The 17378-nt window shown below is 39.5% G+C and overlaps 1 protein-coding gene across 5 annotated transcripts in view; it reads left to right on the top strand.

Moving 5' to 3' along the window:
* The window catches only part of b4galt6 (UDP-Gal:betaGlcNAc beta 1,4- galactosyltransferase, polypeptide 6), a 54129-nt gene extending 37020 nt beyond the window's left edge, over positions 1–17109 (top strand). For all 5 annotated transcript variants that reach the window (XM_047342842.1, XM_047342841.1, XM_047342843.1 and 2 more), the window contains 2 exons: positions 8119–8220; positions 15366–17109. In XM_047342842.1, coding sequence (XP_047198798.1) covers positions 8119–8220; positions 15366–15513 — 250 coding nt within the window. In that variant the 3' untranslated portion in view covers positions 15514–17109. The remainder of the gene's footprint in view (positions 1–8118; positions 8221–15365) is intronic.
* The last annotated feature ends 269 nt before the right edge of the window (positions 17110–17378 follow it).

Below are 17378 nucleotides of genomic sequence, written 5' to 3'. Positions count from 1 at the left end.
ACAGTCTATGGGGCTGACCAGCGGAGAAATGCTCGTCCCGTGTGAACAGCCAGGCGGCTGCGTGCTGGAGAACGGCGCTGCGCTGCCTCGCAGCGGCGCTTCCGCGTCCGGTGTACCCCGGCGTAACTACTGTACCCCGGCGTAACTACTGTAACCCGGCGGAACTACTGTAACCCGGCATACAGTAGAGCTGAACACTGCGGAAGTCTTCCACACAGCTGGCAGTGTGGAAGACCGCTAAGCAGCGCAGCGCCGTTCTCCAGCGCGCAGCCGCCTGGCTGTTCACACGGGACGAGCATTTCTCCGCGCTGGTCAGCCCCATAGACTGTATATATAAGGTCAGCCCGCGATTCTGCTTTCTCCGCTTGTTGTTGTACCCGTTGAATGTCGGGGTTCGGGGGTTACAGTAGCGCTGAACACTGCGGAAGTCCTCCACACTGCTGTGCGCTGTGTGGCGCTGACACAAATTCCAGCTCACGCACGGGAGAGCGAGCGGTCGCTCCCGAGCAGCTGCTGCAGCCTCCCAGTCCCAACGATCCAGACAAATGCCACATGTGAGTGAACCGCGGGCTGACCAGCGGAGAAATGCTCGTCCCGTGTAACAGCCCGGCTGCGTGCTTGGGAACGGCGCTGCGCTGCCTCGGTGTAAACCCGAAGTAACGAGTGTGGGGGACGGGGGGGGGGGGTGGGCCAAGACCATGTAGGGAGACTTCCAGTTCCTTGTTACGAAACAATACCCAGGAAGCGCAATCGAGTCGCTCAAGCATGACGTTTCTGACTTAGAGGAACTATAACAAAACGCGCGAGTGTTTTTTCCCCAGAGTTTTTGGGTTGGTAGACATGCCAGATACCCACATTAACCTGTAGAAGCACTAACAAAGTGGAATTTGCATGCTATGTCCCCTTTAAATAACCCCAAAAATCAGTAGTTTTATCAATCCCAGTGCAATTTTTCTTTGATAATGGAGAAAGGGGTTACTACTAGAAGTAGGACGACCAAAAATGTGATGGAATATGATCCTGAAGTGAGACAAGACAGCCGAAGCAGCTCCCCGGGCCCGTCCTCACGTGACGAGGAAAACTCCGAAGCTAGCCTGCGAAGCATTCTCAACGAAGTCCGGGACTTCAGAAGAGATAACAGGGTACAACTCACTGACATCAAACACGAATTAAAGAGAGCAAACGACAGACTGGACGAGGCAGAGGGGAGAATTGAAGAAACTGAGACCGTGCTTCAAGCAACATCAACGCTAATCAAGCGGCTAATGCAGCGTCAAGCTAACCTGGAAGCGAGGCTGATAGACCAGGAGGGGCGGGCACGCAGGGATAACTTAAGGATTTACGGTATACCCGAAGACAGAGAGGGCACCGACATGGCTGGTTTTCTGGATAACCTGCTGAAAGACGCGCTCGACCTGCCCCGTGACAGGGACCTCAGGATAGAACGGGCTCACCGAGCTCTGGCTCCAAAGCCGAGCGGCCCGCAGCCAAAACCCAGATCGATAGTGGTCAAGTTCGGGAGCTACCGGATGAAGGAAGTGTTTTTCAACAATGATCGCTTCTACGTTGATCATGACTCCCCTCCCGAGGTGCTTAAGAAACGCAGTGAATACGCCGAAGCCAAGAAAGTCCTGAAAGAAAAACGAATAAAGTTCCAGACACCGTATCCCGCAAGGATGCGGGTCTTCTACGAGAATGGCACCCGGCTATTCCAGGATGCTGCAGAAGCGACGAGGGACATGGCCTCACGAGTGTTTCCAGTCACGGTGGTGAAGTCCTCTGCTGCTCCGGACCAAGAGGAGACCCGGCTCCTATCTGAATGGCGGGGAGACGGCGTGACCGGAGTGGAGAGCAGTAACCCGGCGCAGCAGACGGCTCCACACAATCCCAAAACACCCAGCGCTCTCAATACAAGGATAAACTACAAGAATTCAGAAGGCGATCCCCTTCGACAAGAGACTGATGATTCTTCATAGAAATTCAGATAAGTAGTAACTGACTCGAGCGTTACTTATTCTGGTTACTTGCCCGGAAGACTGCCATGGCGTTTAAAACAGGCAATTACTCCTACAGTTTTATTTTCTGTCAAATTAAAGGAGTCGGGACTTGTTAATTGGCTTGTTATCCATGGTTTGATTTAGTTCAACTTTGTTTAGATCTGCGCTACCATGAAGCCACACTTTAGGGACCCACCACTGACACGAAGTGGGTCTTTCCCTTATGGGGACTTTGACTTTAAAAAGTCCATTAAGGCTCATTTGAATCGAGCCTCTACACTGGAAACAACTGTCATAAACCGTTTCGGTGATGTTCCGTTAAAAAACGTTTCCCCTTTCTGTTTGTATTGTGTTTGTTCCTTGGGAGAGATATTTTTAGTGTACAACTTTTGTGGCATCAGGGATATCAGTAGAGGTATTTTTGTGCTAATCGAAGCTGGAAACTATGAATGAGAACGTTCTAAAAGTTATCTCATTTAATGTGAAAGGGATTTTAAACCCAGCAAAGAGAAGTCAAATACTATCAAAAATGAAAAGGGAAAAGGCACATGTTGTGTTCTTACAAGAGACACACCTCAGCCCATCAGAACATGAAAAATTTAAGAGAATGGGGTTTTCAAGGGTATATTACTCATCCTATAAATCAGGCCGTAGGAGAGGGGTAGCAATTTTAATATCCCCAAAAGTATCATTTGAACATCTGTCAAAGGTAACAGACAAAGAAGGGAGATATATAATAGTCTCTGGAAAAATAGATGGCGTTTCATTGACATTATGCAGAGTTGGGCATACTATATCTATGGAGAGACTTTTACCCATCTGGCCGTGATTACACTTTCTACTCATGCCCCCATGATACGTACTCAAGGATAGACTATTTTTTTGTGTTGAAGAGAGATCGCCATAGAATGTATAGCTGTGATATTGGAAGTATAAATGTATCTGATCATGCACCTCTGTCCTGCACTGCACTGTATAAGCCACAAAGTTGGAAAAACATTGTTGAGGTTAAATACAAGTACTCTAAACAACCCACAATTTAAGATCCAAATGAGAAAGGAAATAAAAACGTATCTTGAAGAAAATGATAACAGGGAGGTTGATTCAGCTATAGTATGGTATGCCTTAAAAGCAGTCATCAGGGGGAGAATTATATCTTACTGTGCCCATGAAAAGAAAGAAAAACAATAAAGACTAATAAACCTTAATAAAGAATTCAAAGATCTTGAGACACAGCATAAGAGAGAACAAAAAACTAATGTGCTGAGAAAAATAAAGAAAGTAAGAAACAAAATAAATATATTACACTCACAGGAAATTGAAAAAAAATGATATTTACAAAACAGAAATATTATGAGTCAGGCCCAAAATCAGCAAAACTTCTGGCAAGAAAACTGCAAAAACAGCAAGCGGACAGAACTATATACAAAATAAGGGACCCGGTTTCTAAATCTATACACTATAAACAAGATGAAATACAAAGAGCGTTTAAAAAGTACTATAAATCTCTGTATACGCAACCACATCTAGAGAGCGAGCAACAAATTGGCAAATCCCTCAATTCACTCAATCTGCCTGTTCTATCAGAAGAACAAAATCAGATATTGACAGCAGCGGTAACTGAGAAAGAATTGAACAGCGCTATCTCTAAGCTTAAAGCTAATAAATCACCCGGTCCGGATGGCCTTCCTTCAGAGTGGTATAAGACATTTCGATTTGAGTTAGTGCCAAGCCTTCCTGCAACACAACCTTAACAGACGCCAAAATGCCTCCATCTTGGAGCGAGGCAGTGATCTCCGTTATCCACAAAGAAGGAAAGGACAAACTGGAATGTGGATCTTTATAGACCAATCTCGGTGTTGAACGTTGACTACAAATTATACACAACCATACTTGCTAAAAGACTGGAAAACATCCTTCCTCAACTTGTACATAATGACCAAACTGGATTTATCTCACAAAGACAAACCCACGATAACATCAGGCGATCGTTGGACATATTAAATCAAATCCAACAGAACAATCTTGAAGCCTACCTACTCAGTTTGGATGCTGAGAAGGCCTTTGACTCAGTTAGCTGGCCTTTCTTATATAAAGTCCTTGAAAGATTTGGCATGCATAACAGTTTTATCAAGGGCATTCGTACGCTATATGCTAAACCATCGGCCTGGATAAAAATAAACAGGTATCTCTCAGATACCATTCTATTGGAGTGCGGATCAAGACAGGGGTGCCCAATTTCCCCATTACTTTTCGCACTTTATATAGAACCTCTCGCACAGTGGATAAGACAGACGGAAAGTATTAAAGGCATCTGCATAAATGGAGAAGACCACAAGGTAGCATTGTACGTCGATGATATCCTGATCTATTTAAGTACCCCCTCAAACTCTTTTTCAGAATTAATGAACCTGCTAGAAACATTTGGTAGATATGCAGGATATAAACTAAATCTGCAAAAAACACAAATTTTGACTTTTAACTCTACGCCTCAAAAAAATATTAGAGACAAATTTCATTTTAACTGGGACCAGAGTTCATTGAAATATTTAGGAATACACTTACCGAAAAATATCTCAACACTGGCAGTGATAAATTATGCCCCCCTCCTAGCAAAAATTAAAGATGACATACACAGATGGAACTCTATTTCTTTCCTCAGTCTCAGCCATAGAATTGACTCTGTAAAAATGAACATTCTCCCACGATATCTCTTCCTATTTCAAGCACTTCCAGCGGAAATTCCCTCAATACAATTTTTCCGAACTGAATAAAATGATTTCAAGATTTATCTGGCAAGGGAAAAAACCCAGGGTTAAATTTAAAACTCTACAACTCCCAAAGGAGCAAGGAGGAATGGGTCTACCGAATTTTAAGGATTATTTCTACGCTGCCCAGACTAAACCCTGAATTAACATATGTACCCCAAATTTTTGTTCCAGATGGAAAGACATTGAACTCTCCATCATGGAGGATCCCCCAATTCATGCAGTATTGGCACATAAAAATTTGGGAAAACTCATAGACAATGTGCAAAATCCATGGATCAAATTCCAATTAAAAATCTGGAATACAATTAAAGGAGAATATAAGATGGATCATAAACTACAAATACTTCAGTGGTGTGCTTATGATCCTGGGTTCAAGCCAAATGAAATTGACTATAGATTTAAATTTTGGATTCGAAAAGGTATAACAACATTCTATTCCCTTACAGAAAAGGGGCAATTAAAGGATTTTGAACACCTGAGGAAAATATATTGTCTTGAAAAATCAGATTTTTATAGGTACCTCCAGATACGCAGTTATTTTGAGCATAACATTAGAAACAGAAAAGACCTTGCTGACCCAATATTGAGAATATTTCTTTACAGGAGTGGATAGATATAGTAAATTACATTTATGTTATGGAAAGGATTACTTTTTCCCTTCGTCTTCGGAAAACTGTGTTCATTCAATTATGGAACAAATGGGTGAGATATGTAAAACCCTTAAGGCCAGATTTTGTGGAGGTATTGAATGAATGACCCTGTAATGTTGCCTTAATTTAGCAAGCCTCATCGACCTCTATCCCATTCTCTCTCAAGTCACCCCCTAGCATGTTGTTGTTTTTTTGGGTTGTTTTTATTCATTTATTAGTTTTTTCTCGTTTGATCTGTGCTTATTGTCTACATGTACACACTATACCTCTCCCAACATGTACAAAGTTACCCAATTTTGAAAAAGGTTGACAGCAGAAGAAAGAAAATTGTGCTTGGGCTGATGTATGTTTTTGAAAACAACTGTCAAAAAATAAAGAATATTAAAAAAAAAAAAGATGAATGGTTCATGATATATTCAATCCATTCCACCTACATACGTACAGAGATTTCTGGAATTAGTAGATAGAAGATTGTCTTTGCTTCCTCCTCCTCTAATTAACCTTGTTTTACACCTTGTATTTACTAATGATATATTGTAATGTGTCCTTGGGTGTTACGAAAGGTGCAATGAAATAAAATGTATTATTATTATAGATGTCTATACTATATATCTATACAAGCAAGCCTCGCTGTGACCCTCAAAAGCACTTACACAATCATGATCAAGTTTGACCATATTCAGTAGTGCCACCTGTCGTTTTTCATAATGTTCCATACAATGTGGTAGAACCCATACTGCAGACAAGTTTATCTAGCATCCATTAACCTGCCAGAGAGACACTATCTTCTAGTTAGGACTCCAAGATCACCGGGGCTGAGACATCCAACATGTAGAAGTGGACAAAACTGAAAGGCGAGGAACAACTCACTGCCGCACAAATGTCCTGAGTAGGAACTCCCCTGAATGAGGCCCAGATTGTGGCCAGACCACGAGTCGAGTATGCATGCATACCCTTATTCAAGTAAGTAAAAGCAATAGCCTCAACCACCCAGCAAGCGTGTAAGCATCCCCATACACTCCATATAAGTGTGCATGCCACGAACTAGAAACTAGAAAACATGAATGCTGTTCTCCAGGTGAGTCAGCAAAAGCAATTGTCAGTAGGATAATATGAACCAACCACTTTAGCCACAATGGCTGGGTTTTGTTTCAATGTCAGGAAACATTGCCAGGGCCAGCCCTGGCAATGTTAGAGCCCTAGGCGAGATTTCAGATTGGCACAAAAAGTATAAAACTGAACGCGCCTTGACTTCTTTTTTGGCAAAGTCATCAATGACCGCATAAAGTGAGACTTTCTGTGACACATCATGGTTTATACTTATCACTGATAGTCCACTGAGACGCTCTTGGGCCGTGGTAGACCTCAAGTATCTCTTGGTTCGGGGTAAATGTGGTCTTCACAGGTGACTGACCTACGCAAGCCTATAGCGCCCCCAAGACCCCTCTCTTGTGTGCTTGTGTGTTTCGGTCTGTTTAGACACAACTGACAAATGTGTGGAATAAGTACATAATTAAAGATGGGGAAATTTCATCATCTGGGGGCAAAAATCTGGGAAATTGAAACTCCAGGAGAACAGCAGGGAACTCGAAAGTATGGAATGCATAGTTGATAATTTATATCATAAATAATATATCACTTGTATCGTTTAAAATCAATTTTCAGTGTGTTTTCTGGCCCGATCTCTCGTGGCGATCGAAAAAAATAGAACAGACGCCGAAACCATCGCTGCAGATCGCGAGCCGGCCGCAGCGCTTCCCGGTGCTTCGCTCCCGGTGTGAACAGCCCAATTGATTGACATGGGCGCGGAAAGGAGGCAGACAGCTTTTCATGGCGCTTCGCAGCGCTTCTGCATCTGGTGTTTCACAGGGGTTAGAGGATGGTGTGACGTTACTGCATTGGTTAATATTGCATGTATCACGTCATGATAAATCGGTCTCTTGTGGCACCCTATCGGCACTTTTCGCCCTAGACAACTGCCTATGTCGCCTATGCCAGGGGCCGCCCCTGTCATCAGCTGACATTCCCCAAGAGAAACTGATTGCACAAAGGGTGCACCAAGAGTTTATGGATATCGCCAACCCATTAAGCCAGAGCCCGCAATAAAGATATCTACAGAGATGGCGTTTCAAGTTAGCATCCTCCATTAGTTCAAAGGGGAAGGCTTCAGCCCTTCCAGAACCACAGCTAAATCCTATAGAGGCACCCGTGCTCTGGAGGCGGGGAGAAGTCTGCACATTCCCTTCGTAAAACAGCTCACCAGCGGCATGTAACGACACACACTATTTATGGCACATTTATCAGCCAATAATGATTGGCCTAATGAGATAAGTTCTTTTGAAGGAAACAGCAAGGCTTGCTGAGCGTTATATAATGAAAAATAATTGAATAGTTCTACATTTAGGAACAATGTTAGTGGCATAGCGGGTCATGACTGGGACCACAGCTCAAATTAAAAAATACCACCCAGTGCATCAAATTACATATGTTTTTAGATGTGTGTGTTTAAGTAAATGTTCAACCATTTTAATAGTTTAATTAATCCAACCTGTGATAACAAACAAACAAATGAACTGTACAAATAAACAAGGCACAAAGCCTCATTTCAACTGAGGCATATGGCACAACTGGTTTAAGGTAGGCTGTATTTTTATGTTAGTTTAATGTTGTGAATAGTAACGCAGCCTGCTCTCTATCCAGGGTTCACTATTCTGGTTTCAATGTCACACGTCCAGATGGAGAGATTGGCAAGTACAAGTCTATTCCTCATCACCACAGGGGAGAGGTGCAGTTCCTTGGCAGGTAAGAATCTGCAATAAGGTCTCCATTCTAAAGAATAAAGTCTTTACTTTCACATGAGCTATATCTTTTACATAATGAATTTAATAAAAAAAAAACTTTTTCCCAAAAAGTATGATACTTTCACAAGATCACAAAAGCACATATTTCTCAATGATGTTTATGTTACCGACACCAGACCTATGGGAAATCTGGACTGGCATCAAGGGTTACACAGGCTAGGGAACACTAGTTTCTATAAACTATTACAGTTTCTGTGGATCAACATAGATAGGACCAGAGTTAGTGTCTTCCTTATGCCAGAGCTTGTTTATTTCTTGAGCATCTAATCATCTCTGAAAAGTTTTTTTATTGTTACCACTGACACTTCAACACTTCATACACAAATGCACAACCATACAGACAATATGTTGTATGTGTAGAGTCTTCAACCCATGTGCATTACGCATGTAGAGGGTCACCACCATGGAGAGGTTACTAGAACATACGATGCATGGCGATATGGATTCCATACTCGCAGGATTATCATTCAAACTTTCACTAATTTTCAACTACAACAATTTTTTCTTTTATGATACAACATTTCTATGAAATATGATCCTGATAGGCTTTATCAATCAATCAAATTTTATTTGTATAGCCCATATTCACAAATCACAATTTGTCTCATAGGGCTTGAACAGATTAATTAATTTACTCATTGTACTTTTTACACAATGAAAACCTGAAATCATCAAATAAGCCAAAGACCAAAACAAACACAGAAGAATACAATTTCCCTAAAGATGCATTGAAGGCTAGCTGAATTACACATTTGTACTTAAAGACAAATACTTTATTCAACCACACATTTAATAATAATTCTACCTGTGAGAGATTTCCAAATTAGATACAAAGTTAGTCAAAGTAAAATGTGCTTAATCAATTCCAATTCCCAAGGTTTCAGTTTTATTTGATTCAATATCTATTTAGTTAAGGATATATTATTGAACAGCACCAATTTTCCTTGGATATGTGTAACTGTGCAAGGAAACCTCTAACTTGGTGCATTATGAAAATATTATGGTAGGCCTGCCTCGATAACAAACCCTGCCGGACGATATATTGTCCCAGAAACCAGTGCGATACATAACATTATTATCATAACTTTTAAACACTTTTAAACCACAGATATAATCATAACATTTTAGCATAATCATGCAAGTTCACCTTTAAAAGAACAATGAACTTAATTTTAAAGAAGTTTCAATCTGACATTTGAATTTGAAAACCACTCGCAACTAAAACAAAAGATAAAATGGACTCTCTAGCCCTGCTAACAAAAGATTATCTTGAATACATATTAAACATTTGGCACAGGATATATGTTAACAGCTCAGTAAACATTGATAGGATGTATTAGGTTAGTATTTCGGCTTTTCCTATGTGTTTGTTTTTGTATTTATGAATTGCCTTGCAGGCTGGATCAAACAGTCTTGCTGGACGTTCCCCATCCCTGCTCTAATTGAATCTATAAAATCCAAACACTCATATTGTACAATTACAAAATTATTTGGACAATTATCAACTGACCCGGAGCTTTAGACCTTCAAAACCTTGGGATAAAAACACTTTAGTTATTACATCAAATAGGAACACTAAAATTAAAACAAAAGACAAGCTCAAACATAAAGTCAAACTGGGAATAAAATATTTGAATTGAATAAAAATTGTTATATATGATTAATCACAAGAAGGTAACAGTCCTGTCAATAGTTTATAATGTCTTAATTATCTAGGAATTAAACTAACAGAACACACTTGTTAGGATTCACTGTCTGATTACTGTAAATCAGACTTGTAACAGAAATAATGTAAAGCATTAGGGATTTGTCTACAGATAGAAACAAACATGGATGGCCCCACCCACAGGGGTACAGTCCTGCTATCTCCATCGTCTTCTCAGAAAGATTCATTTAATTTACCTTTACCTTGGACCTTAAGGGCTGTTCTGGTTGTTAACAGCACCTGGAACAGACCTTTTCATCTATATGAGATAGAGACAATTTTCCAGATTTGATTAGTACATAATCTTCTACATGAATGAGATGAATAAGTTCATCCAAAAGTTTTAATAGTCTGCGTAATACCTGTAAATGAATCAAGGTCTGGTTTAGTTTAGTTAGTTAGTTAGTTAGGTAGTTTTATTTACATACTCTCACATATACCGATCAGTCCAGAGCAGAGTTTTTTTATGGGGTGTCAAAGGTGGGCTTGCACTAGGTGTGCTTTGAATGAAATAAAGCACAATAGGAAATGTGGGTGGCCACTTCAAACCAGTGGTTATCATTGTTTTGGTCAGTGTTTCTTTTATTGTTTCCTGACCTGAGCTATTTATAGCTAACGGCATCCTCTCAAAGGGATAGTTCATCCAAAAATGAAAATTCACTCATTATCTACTCATCCCTATTCCGATGGAGGGCCGGGTGAAGTGTTTGTGTCCACAAAACACTTCTGGAGTCTCAGGGGTAACCTTTGTTAGAGCAGAATCCAATACAATTGAAGTCAATGGTGATTCGTAATAAAACAACAGAAAAACCATAACATGCCTCCATACGGCTCCTGTGGTGTCATCCAAGAGTCCGGAAGCCCCGATTTCCATATTCGACTCGAAACGGCGTCATTTACACCGTGTTTTTAGTGTTAATGTCTGCTAATATCTTCCAACGAAGTGCATTCAGGGACTGTTGGAAATGCTAACGTCCACTAGCTTAGCCACTTCTGGTGGACTTTTAGACTTAAAACTTAAAAATGATCTTGTTTTGAGTCGAATATGAATGTCGGGGCTTTCGGACACTTGGATGACACCACACAAGCAGTATGGAGGCATGTTATGCTTTTTCTGTTGTTTTATTACGTCTGAAGATAGGTCACTAATCAGCTAAACTGTTTACCCCTGAAACTCCAAAAGTGTCAAGTGACAGTGGGCAACGGGAACAAAAGGGATCATGGAAAGACTGGACAACCTCTTATCTGTATAATTTACTTAAATCAAAACCAAAAGCATATCTAGAATAAGTGTAAATGGTTGCTACTCTGTTCTTTTCCAGAATGCAAGTTCTTATAAGGGCGTTTAATACCGCAAAGTTACCAGAAGGTAACGCTTGTGCTTTCAACACTTCTTAATCAGTTATTATAGCGAAGCAATATTTTGTATTTATTTTTTTATATTTGTCAGATGGTCTGTCCACGTACCAAATCAGAATTTGGTTTTGGTGTCTACAACAAATTTGGTCTCAGGTTTCAATAACCACAACACAGTAATGTTCATCAACTTCATCCATCATAGGAAGAATAGTCTCTGGGTTTAGAAATAGTGAGCACTTTAATTTTAAGTGGGGGCTGTAGACATCAAGTCTACATTAAAATCTTCTTCATAAGACATCAGCTGCTGCCTGACTTCTCCTTTCACCAGCTTCCAGAAAACTTCCATACCAATGTTGTGTCATAAACCAGACTTAAAGATAGAGAACCGGGTTTTACATTACCTGTGGATCAACAGAGAGAGGACCAGAGCTGGCGTCTTCCTCAGGCCAGAGCTTGTTTATTTGTGAGCTAGGCATGAGAAGGGCACGTACCTTGTCTTTGGTGGATCCACGACAGCATGAGACTGCCATCTACTGATGTAGAAGTGAATTACCTATGTGTGAAGTCTATTTTAAGAATGCTAGATAAGTTCAGTTATTAACAAGAAAATAGGGGTAGTGTCTGTTTAAATAAAAACTTATCATAAAGCCTTTTCAACCTATTGCATTTACACATTAAATGTCAGCACTTAAGTCAAGATGATGAAGCTAAAGAGAACTTGAAGGCATGAGATCTAAAAGCAAGTTGTGACTTAAAGCTATGGTTCAGTGTGTAATCTGGAACTTTCTTAGGAATGTTGCTCTAATAGAAATCTGATGACAATTACTGACAACGGGCCCTCACAGTCCTGTTCATCTTGGGGCTACATGCTTAACACAGCTGCCTGCTGTTGCTACCATTAGAGAAAAGTCTCAAAGCAATAAGATGTAATTTCTCACGTCCATTGTGGTGGACATAATGAATTACATATTGCACAACAATACCTGTATCCACCTTGTGGTTGCGAGAGAGCATGTACCAAACATGCATTTTATTGCTGTGTACAACATGTAGACCATCAAATGTAAATGATGATGGTGACTTGTTGCAAGTAGGTGGCGCATGTAGAATCTACATTGTAGATGACCCAAGGCTTGGACTCTTATTAAACATGTGAGGTTTGGCAAAATCAAAAGATGCACTGTTACAGTACAGTCCTAAGTTACAAGTACTTCATGTTCATGGTAACACATCAAAATGTAATCAACACGCGCCCACCTTCCCCGGCTACTGACCACACCGAGCTCCTGACTGGGCTGAGAACTAGCTGCTAACACAGTTAGCTTCCATCATCCAAGATCTGAAAAGCCAGTGGTGCACATGTCCACATTATATTTCAGAGTAGTAAGGAATTGTAGCCTGAATTGTATCACATTAATTAGTGTTGCGTAAAATATTTTTTTAGAATGTGTTTTAATCTGCCGAACACGACATCAGAACAAGTGTGAGCTGCTACACGAACTGTGATGAATAATGGCTCCTGGACAGTTTTTTTTCCATCACCATCAATACAGTTAAACTACACACTGTTGAACATTTTAAATGTAAGAGCAGCTTGTGTTCCTCCAAGCTTTGGACTTTACTCACAGTGCACAGACCACTGCATTAGGTGCTGTAAGGTTTATATGAAGTACTACTTTAGTGTACTGCTTTCTCAATTCTATAATTTATACTGTAATTTATAGTCACTAAATATGAATCACTAAAGATGAATCTTCTTACAGTGAAGATTATGTTTACCTTGATCCAAACCATATTTATTTTTTGTTGGATTATCAATTGATTAATGTAGTTCAATGTGCAGTAAAGTTATGTGAAACTCTGTTTTACTACGCATTATTCAAAAGAAGCACATCTTGTATAAAGTAACAGCAGCAACATGCACAGTATTGTTATCATACAAGAACCCATTGATGAACGTGTTGTTGGAATTTGGAATTAATCACAGGCCTTTTACATTTTGGTTTTAATCAAATCAATCATTAAGGTCAAGATTTTAGTTAATACTTTCCTGATTTGTATTATGCCAAAATGTTATGTCAGTGAAAACATTAATTCACATTAATGTCCTGATTGATTTATAAAAAGGAAAAGGGGAAATATGCAAAAACCAGGCAAGTATTCTGTAGTCAATGGAAAATGTACTCAGTACAGTTTAATCATTTTGGATACATGTGTTAAACACAAACTGTTCAATCACATAAACTGTGGCTTCAAAATTTAAATATCAGAGCTTAAGTAAACACTTAACAGTTTCTATATCTAATATATACCTTTAAAGTGTTAACAGCAGTAAACATTTGTCATAGAATTCACATTTAATCAAGGTGAACTTCAGTTTGGACAGTTCCAGCTGTTTACTATTGAAGACTCTTCTCGTCACATTGGTAAACACTTACCTGTCAAGGTTGTGACTGCTGAAGTTGATCCATCACCTAATTCTAGTTTAATAGTTTATAAATTATGTTTTAAAAATGTTAGTACCAGCTCTAAAAAGAGCATAGTTTAAGGAAGTAAAAGGTAAGAAAATGAACCTAAGAGAATTATAAACAAAGTTCTGTTGTACTGTCACCCTATCATCAATAAACAAAACAAACATTGTCATGTTAATTTGGTTAAATCTACCTTTTTATCGAGCTTTACCTTAACAGCTGGTTAACACAGGTTAGCCCTGAGGCAAAAGCTATCAGCTAACTAGCTTTCTTGGTTAGCATCGTAATTCACATTAACTGTGACAGTAATTAGCATGCCAACCTCCTCTTCTCACAAATTGCACAGAGCAATTTTTAAGTGAATCAGATCAATTATGTTAAAGGAGTTCGTTAAAATACAATGTCTATGACTCATCAAAATGGCTGACTTCCTGTCAGGTTAGGGCTATTGTCCCAGAGGATTTCTTTTAGACGTCTGGCAATGTTATATTTGCCTGGTGGCAAAGGGGCTGCTTTGTTGAAGTGACAGAAGAAAAGTAATAATACTTTTCTTCTAACTGTTCCCTTGTGTGAATGGATCATGCATATGTAGGTTGAGGACATGGATCCTTCTTTGTAAAATAGTAATAGTCTGTAAATTAAGAACAAGATGCTGTTTAACATTTGTGACAACTCCTGAGCAAGAGGAAAAAACAATAGGAGAAATTGTATTGCTGACAAATTCTCTTAATAGACATAAGCACGATAAACACTCTTTGTGGAAGAACAGGACTGATATTTTCAAAGAAATTTGACCTGTTATAAAATGAAGCCGTTTTGTAAAAATGCACAATATTCACAATGAAGCAGCATTCTCAAGGCTTTGCCCACCACATTTGAAATGCATACAGTCAACTTGTTAAAGGGAGGACACCAACATTTTAAAGCTGTCATTTCATTTTTACCACTAATTGATGCAATGACTGGGACTGAATATTGTAATAGATATGTTCAACTTAAGACTCTAGCAGATGTAAAATTTGGAGATTTAACCACATGCATGTCAGTTATAAGGTGCTTCCTCTTTCATTGAAAAACACTGAAATTCTATGGCACATGTCTCAAGATTAGACTGACAAAATTTCAAGTGGATCACATTTTCACCAGACTGGTTGTGTGTGCAACGTTTTGTGAGTTTTACAAGCCATCGATATTGCAGTGATAAAAGGACAATACGAGATACAAAAAGGACCCTATGCCTTGGAAATGGTCTGCATATATGTAAAATGTACAGTGCATTTAGAAAGACTTCAGTTCAGAAACTGCATTCCAAATCGTAACCAATCAGATGAATTTACCAAAGGTGGATAGGTGTACATCTCAAAGATGGTCAAGAGAAATGGGAGGGATCTCAATGCAATTTCATAGTTGAGATACTAATGTCAAAGTGATATTTGTCAATAGTGGAAACACTTCACTCTACACTTCTATTTTCATCCAGAATGTGATCAATACTAGACACAGTTGGAGTGGATAAATATTGATATAAGAACTGTATGACTGTGTTTTTAGGTATAAACTGCTGAGGTATTCCAAAGAGCGGCAACACTTAGACGGCCTCAACAATCTCCATTACAGCCCCCACATCTCCCTCAGCAGCCTCTACAAGAACATCACGGTGGACCTGAACCCTGAGCTTGTCCCTATCACAGACTACTGAATTGCCCCACCCAGCCCTACTCCACACCCCAACCTGCCCAGCTCAAGTCTGGCCTCTTAGCACCAGGGGGGACATAGGCTGGGAGGGGTGAGGAGATGCACCATGTAATGCTGCCAAAATACCTAGTAAGAAAAAGAAAACTGGAAAAAAAGGAGAGATAGTGGCAAGTCTCTCAAAGTGTGTTTGTGTGCGTGTGCGTGTGCGTGTGCGAGTGCATGTCTTTTTGTCAATATTGGCTGAACTGCTACAAGTTGGTTTAGGTTAGGGAGAGCAGAAGCAACTCAGCTCTTGATGTTTACTGCAAAGCCTTAATGTGGCAAAACCACAGCTCCCTCTGCGTGGCTCGGCACTGCTTCACTTCTTATGTATTAACGTCACCTTAGAAGCCAAAAGACAGGTTTTTGTCTCACTTTCTTTTTCATTTCATGTTGTTAGGCCAACATATTCCTTTAAAATGAGGGATCAGAGCAAGGTCATCTTTAATATTTGCAATGTGTGTTTTTTATTTTGATCCATACTATTTATTTTCTCTGATTCAGGATGTTTGAAAATGTCGTCTATGTCAATCAATCAATGTAATTTGCTGTTTTGCTGCACTGCTGCTGAATCCGCATGAACATGTATGTAAATAGTAGCCCCTTAAAGCTTGAACACAGAACACAAATATGTTAATGTTGGCCTTTAAATGCTCGGGCATATTTCAGTGATATTCCAGTGGATTGAATTTTACTTTGGCAGCTACCTTCGTTCTGAGGAGTGAGTGGTTTTTTCCTAGTAGAAAGGTATCCAAATCTTCTGATTCAACATTATATTTTGCATGCCTTATTTATTTTGTTTACAAAGTTGTGTTCATTTCAAACTATACATTATTTCATCAGCTGGAGATGTGTATATTTGTGTATATTATTTTGCTTTTTTTCCCCTTGAGTTGCACTTTGTGAAAAAGTAAAGCTGCTCCTTAATGGGAGAGCATGACTCAGTCTCTCCATTACTTTTTACAGGGAGCAGGGTTAGCCATTACAGCACATGTGTGTCCACACAACATGCTTTACTGCAGGTTTATGGTCTTGGGTGTGTGTGTATATTTTTTTTTTGTCTCAGATGTGTTTTTATTTTTACAACATTTTTTGTAATAATTTTGTGATGGACAACGTAAAAAAGCTCCTCATTGTACTGTACCAAGCACTGAGCATGCCATTTGAGGCTGGCCCGTGTGTCTGGTCTGTGGTGTTACCTTTTTTTCTAAGCTCATGAGGCAGCCTTAAGGGTCAGAATGAGAGAACTTTGGTTGTCAGCCTGTCCCAGCTAAATGGCACACTATGTTAAAATTTTCATTTCTTAAATCTTTGAATACCACAAAGATGGAAAGAGATATGTAAGTAGATTACTTGGACCAGATATTAACTGTTACAACTATCCTCTATATCTCTAGGTTTTATATTTAACCATGAATTGTAAGTTTGGGCATTTTCTTTGATCGTCTTGTGATCTTTAATCAGAACTCTGGCCGTTTTTGATCTGGATCTCTAATCCCTTCCCATCAGATTATGTAATTTTGTTAAATTGCCTCATGAATTGTAAACACGTGACTTTGGTCTTCAGTCGTCATTTTAAATGTCTCTTCTTGAATTCACTGAAAAACAGCCACTGGTGGTCCATTTACAGCTTTGGTGACCGAAGATACACAACCAAATGTTGTTTGTTTTGCGTAGACCAACCTCTAAATTTTTATTGTAGTAAAAAATGTTCACGAGAAGATTAAGTTTGACATGTTTTAAATACTTGATGATGGAAATCATCTTTAATGATTGAAATATCCACAGCACCACAGTAGCTGAATGACAATGGGAAAATGTTTTGATAGG

Source organism: Hippoglossus stenolepis, chromosome 14 (genome assembly GCF_022539355.2).
Source record: "Hippoglossus stenolepis isolate QCI-W04-F060 chromosome 14, HSTE1.2, whole genome shotgun sequence".
Taxonomy (NCBI): Eukaryota; Metazoa; Chordata; class Actinopteri; order Pleuronectiformes; family Pleuronectidae; genus Hippoglossus; species Hippoglossus stenolepis.
Note: the sequence above shows the minus strand (reverse complement) of the source record. Positions and strands in the feature narration are given on the sequence as shown.